Source organism: Ruditapes philippinarum, unplaced genomic scaffold (assembly GCF_026571515.1).
Source record: "Ruditapes philippinarum isolate M1 unplaced genomic scaffold, ASM2657151v2 ctg1925_1_1_1_1, whole genome shotgun sequence".
Lineage (NCBI taxonomy): Eukaryota > Metazoa > Mollusca > Bivalvia > Venerida > Veneridae > Ruditapes > Ruditapes philippinarum.
The window spans coordinates 88,117-93,703 of NW_026852233.1; the positions used below are offsets into that span (position 1 = coordinate 88,117).

The 5,587-nt window shown below is 28.7% G+C and overlaps 1 protein-coding gene across 3 annotated transcripts; it reads left to right on the plus strand.

Annotated features, from left to right (window-relative positions):
• The first annotated feature begins 689 nt into the window (after positions 1 to 689).
• LOC132753346 (uncharacterized) lies at positions 690 to 5,312 on the plus strand. Of its 3 annotated transcripts, XM_060743793.1 has the most exons (7): positions 690 to 950; positions 1,639 to 1,659; positions 1,848 to 1,996; positions 2,294 to 2,426; positions 3,001 to 3,198; positions 3,638 to 3,737; positions 4,040 to 5,304. In XM_060743793.1, exons 1-7 carry the CDS (start codon positions 899 to 901, stop codon positions 4,731 to 4,733), a joined length of 1,347 nt encoding a protein of 448 aa, XP_060599776.1. In that variant the 5' UTR covers positions 690 to 898; the 3' UTR covers positions 4,734 to 5,304. The 3 variants fall into 3 exon arrangements, with proteins under 3 accessions (XP_060599776.1, XP_060599785.1, XP_060599794.1); XM_060743802.1 differs by lacking the exon at positions 1,639 to 1,659 and having other exon boundaries at positions 696 to 950; positions 4,040 to 5,302; XM_060743811.1 differs by lacking the exons at positions 690 to 950; positions 1,639 to 1,659 and adding an exon at positions 957 to 1,321 and having other exon boundaries at positions 4,040 to 5,312.
• The last annotated feature ends 275 nt before the right edge of the window (positions 5,313 to 5,587 follow it).

Sequence of the window (5,587 nt, forward strand, 5' to 3'; positions counted from 1 at the left end):
TCAATACAGTTTTTAAATGCTCAATGAAATATACTGATTATAATGGGTTAGTAAGAACAAAGGAAAAGTTCCAAACCATGCGATAATTTTTATTATATCTCATAGAAAGCATGAGGCAAGTAAAACTATTTTTCAGTCTAATAGTAGAAAGTTGAACAATTTATGTATATTATTCAAATATGACTTCTGTCTGAATACATTAAGTAAACATTGTAATATAAAAATTACGAAATACTATAAGACAAAACTACTTTGTAAAATTTACTATTCTATATGTAAATTTTCTGTAACCATAATTGTTATATTTTAGAATTTCACCGACAATAAACTTATGTGACAAATCGTTGTTTTCTATAATTTTGGTCATTTATTGGTAAAAAGTAAGCATCCTTATCAACAATGCAAAATGTATCATACTAGATGCAATTTGTCATCACGATTTTTGTTTGAGATTACACTGAAACGTATTAATGAACATATATCCCCTTTTGCAGGAACACAACCTCTGACAACTACGGAAGAAAATTGTCTCTACGACTCATTGGGTAATTGGTTACTTCCCTAGAGAGCGATTTTCTCAATCAAACTTTGATATGTATTGTGCGTGATGTAATAGCATCTGATAAATTGTAAGATTATACTTTGACTGTTATAATACAATGTAGTATGAATAGAGTTTTCGTGCACAAAGAGTGAAGTAAGGTCGCATACTTAGATACGTGACGTTTGTTTTTACATTAATTACAACATCGTTTTCACATGTGAACTGCTGGGAGCTTATATCCGCATTCAGATTCACAAGTACTTTATTTTGCTTACGATACTTATAATGACCAAATCTGTTATTGTTTATTATTTTTAAATTTCTCATGTAACACATATCAGGAAAATTCATACCATGTTGTTAACGTATTTCATTTTATTTTTTGCAAATTCATTGGTAATTAAAGGTAAGTTATTTCGGATATTATAAAGTATAAAGGTTTAGAATCAATCATTTAACTTAATTAAGTGTTTGTTTAGAACTTGCTTCGGTTAAAAAGAATTAAAACTCGATTATGTGTATTTAATTAGCATAAATGTATTTACATTAAATAGTTAACATATAAAAGTTTAAATAGTTTAATGATGAATGATAAACAAAATAAAGAGGCTACGTGATAGCGATTTATATCTAAGAGTAATTTCCTTTATATTTTGAAATAAACTGGGAAATACTTGAATAAAATAATATGACTACACAAAAACGTATCATAACAACATCACGAACATGCCGCAATGAACATTCTATGATAAACGCTGTATGGACACATCTGCAAATGTAAATAAATCTAAATTAAACAATTTGTATATATTAATGATGAATTCGGCTAATTTGTACACTATATAGTATACATTATCACCTATAAATGGCCTATTTCCGTTTTGCTATACAAAATGACTCCATATAACAATTGTTAAGTAAATATTTGGTTTACGTTTAAAATGATCTATGTTTACATCCGCAAAGTTGTTTTTAAATGATCTCCTTAATTTCATATTTATTTTGATATAAACAATAATTTTAGTTGATATTGCACTGAAATTGTTGATTTTTGGCAAATAAAATGTATCGCTATCTATTAGTTCTTATTTTAGTTAATTCAACGCTTTTACAAGGTAAGTGAATTTGGTTTCTAGTGGTTTGTTTGTAATTGTAATTTCATTACATCGAGAGTAATACTTAAAATCGGTATTGCATTGATAACGGTTTGAAAATCTATTAATTAACAAAATTTAAACAAATACATTTTTGATAATATTGATTTCTTATGTAGATATACAATTTTGATAGTTTTTCACAACAGCTTACAGACCCGATGGTTATATCGGTTGCTTTAGGGACTGGAGTAATAGAATTCTGACAGGGAAAAGCCGTATTTCAAAGACAAACAATAGCGGAGATGAATGCATTAAATTTTGTAAAGCAGATAGCTACAGATATGCTGGAACTGAGGTAAAGCCTTTTAAAATTGTGTATTTAGTAACATTAATGACATTTTATTCATTTTAGTTAACTGGTTATATAACTAGCATCAACATGACAACACAATGTACTAATTGACGTAGACGAGCACGTTTCAGTTGGAAAATAATATTGTTACTCTGTATTATATTAGCATATTCCGTGATCTTTTACTAAATAAGTAACTAAAGCGCACGATTGGCAATATTATAAGCTTTTCATGTATAATTTCATTTATATGTCTCTTGTTGCTAAGCAACATTTTTATGAAAGAATATAAACTTACAGAGCAAAGACGAGTGTTTTTGTGGTCATACACTGAGGGTTCAAATGAAGGTTTCTGATTGCACACATGTTTGCACAGGCAACATTAATGAGATATGCGGAGGGCACTGGAAAATATCAGTGTACGATATTTCACGTACGTGTAATTATTAATGTTTATTAGCAGACGTCGTCATTTCTCAAAGATATACATGAAAGTCACCATAGAATTTTATAAACTGGCCATAGATTCACATTCTAGACACATTAAGAATTAAAAACTAATGAAAACATATAGATAGTTTGACCCATTTTTATATACATTGAAAATGCATGGTACCAATTCTATACCTGTACCGGGCATGAGAATAACGGTGATGTTTTAAGTAAACTTGTTATAATTTGTTGATAATTATTATGATTAAAACTGCAATTAGTCTCATTGAAAATGTTATAAATAGATGTCAGATGTTTCATACGCTGCTATATGCATGGTAACGTCATGTATCTTCTTTTGATGTTAGATGATCTGTCCAACGAAAAATTGGAAAGTGACAAGTTTCTGTTGGTAGAAATAAAATGAAACCACCAAACAATTGATATACCATACGAATGTTCTCATAAGCAAACTTAAACAAACCAAATCTGCAATTTAAACCTTTTTTCATTTATCTTCAAGACTTTGCCTTTTGCAAGATTTCTTGTAATTCAGTAATCTATTTATTCCATAGTTATCAAACAAGACACAACTACTGCTATGTATTCGTCCCGAACAACAAAGGAAATGAAATTGACCACAAGAAAAACAACAAAAAGTGATAAGACATTGACATATGTACGTACTAGTAAAACAAGTAGTAATGGCTCGACTCAAACTATATCTAACATTACATTAGAAACAACGCAATACCCATATTCAGGGCTTAAAGGTAACATCACATTATTTGAATTATTACAATAGTAGATTTGTAACCTTATAAAAGTAAAGTAATGTAACTGAAAGAATTTTCTGTTTTTGAACTAATAAGTATACCTTTAATGATTTATTAAAAAAAAAGAAATAAAAAAGAAAAGAGAACGCTTATAAGTAACCTTATTTTTAGTTTTATCGTGAAATAGTTAGATTATGGAATAATAAAAATCTATGACAAAAATTATATAACATTTTACCCGACATTTTTTTAACAATTCCACTTTACAAAAATGACTTAACATAGTATGTGTTAAATAGCAAGGAATATTGTTATTTACTCGTATTACAATTTATGCACTGCTATGTGTCATTTATACTAAGGTGATTACGAATGATTGTTCTTACTGTCCTTAACCACATGGTTTAAGATATTAAAATTTGTCCTCCTATTACAGAGGGCTCCAGTAAGCTATTGGTAATCGTTTATGTAGCAGCACCTTTGAGTTTCGTGGCTTTAATACTTACAGTATTGTTAATTGGCTTTGCAAGACGAAGGTAAAATTAATATTAGCAGTATTCGTTGACTTGCTTGAGTCTAAGCAACTCTATGCTTCTATCAACAGTCATTTTGGTCAATATCAGATTGCAAAATATGAATAATTTAATTTAATTTAATTTATGAAATGTATAATTATATTTGACTGATCACCATTAAAATTAAGTAAAAATTACATTTTACTATAATATCAAGTTTTTAGATGAATTAGTGATAAATTCTCCTATAATAATATAATTCTGCGAATAATATATATAAGAATGAATTTGTTTACCATCTTAAATATTTTATTTCATTTTAGACGAATTCGCAAAGAGGAAAAGAAGACATGTATTGAGAAAATAAGTCAAGGAACTGGCTCTATTCCGAATATATATGCTAACATTATTGTTTCAACAGGTGAGCAATCGGATAATAATAAGAGTGAAAATTTACAAGGAAATGTAAAGTCAACCATGAACGAAAGACAACCAAATGTTCGTTATGAGTATAATGAGAAAAACCAACATGTATACATTGACGACATTGACAACTACGATTCTATAAGGCAGCATAACAAAAACGTTGAGCAGATTAAAAACCCTTATCATCTAGTTGCAAACAGTATAAATGATGAATCGTACTCAGTTTGTTATCAGTTTTCAAATGGAAACAAAGATGCAGAAAACACATATGCACATATCAAAGACACTGACAGTCCTCCAAATAGTACATATAAAGCTGATATTGAAGTTAATGATTATAATACATTACAGTTAAAGGCAAATCCAGATAATGAAACTGATATAAACACCTATGGTGCAAATGAATCTGAATATGATACAACATATCCTACATCGTCCATGAGGATGGACGAGGAAAACTATTCGCATATGGTCGAGGTCGCGTTAGAACAATATGACAGTACTGTAAAAGCTGTTGCTAGGGATTACAGATGCTACGATGACAACGAATATTCTTCAGTTGAAACACAATTCAAGACAAAAGACAAATAAAAGAAATGAACTGATTGTTTAAAATTTCTTTATTGGCAGGCGATTGAAAACATGATACTTCTTAAATGCAGCAATTTAAAATAAATTAATAGTCTCTATTCGAAAGTTTATTTATTGAAATTTATCTAGAAAATATTTCTTAACTGAATGTTATATGGTGGAATAATTAATATGCTATACGATTATATGAATATTATGCCGCACGGCTACATGGATAATATGCCATACGAGGACTAGTATATGCATATTATGTTTCACGATTATATGAATACCATACCTTATGGTTAAATGAATATAATGTTTACATGATTATTCAGATATTAAGCTATATGGATATATAAATATTAGTATAATGTTGTACGATAAAGTTACACGATTATGCCAATCTCAAATAAAATAAAGTAGAATGATTATTTATGAATCAGTTTATATGTTTTTGATCGAATTGTCAAAAATATTGTCTTCCTTATATCTTTATGTACACTGTTTACTGAAAGTTTTATGTGCAAATTGATACAACATGATTGACATCAAAATAACATATAAAATGACATGAACTGGTCTCATTTTGTTTTCCTTGCTCTGATTATGAAGTGAATCGGATTAAACCGGTTGTCACAATACATGCAAACCCCATTTCTAATAATACTTGGTTTAAATAAAGCTATTGATTCTTTAGCCATAATAAATTGCTTTACATATTTATTAAAAAACTAAATTATATATATGCAAGACGAGAAAAAGAGACTAATTGAGAGTTTGTTCGTGTTTATTAATTCTAACTTGCCAACGTATTTGACATCATTCAACCATTGACCATTTCTAAAGGCTTATTTTTTGATGGTAGAGAATGG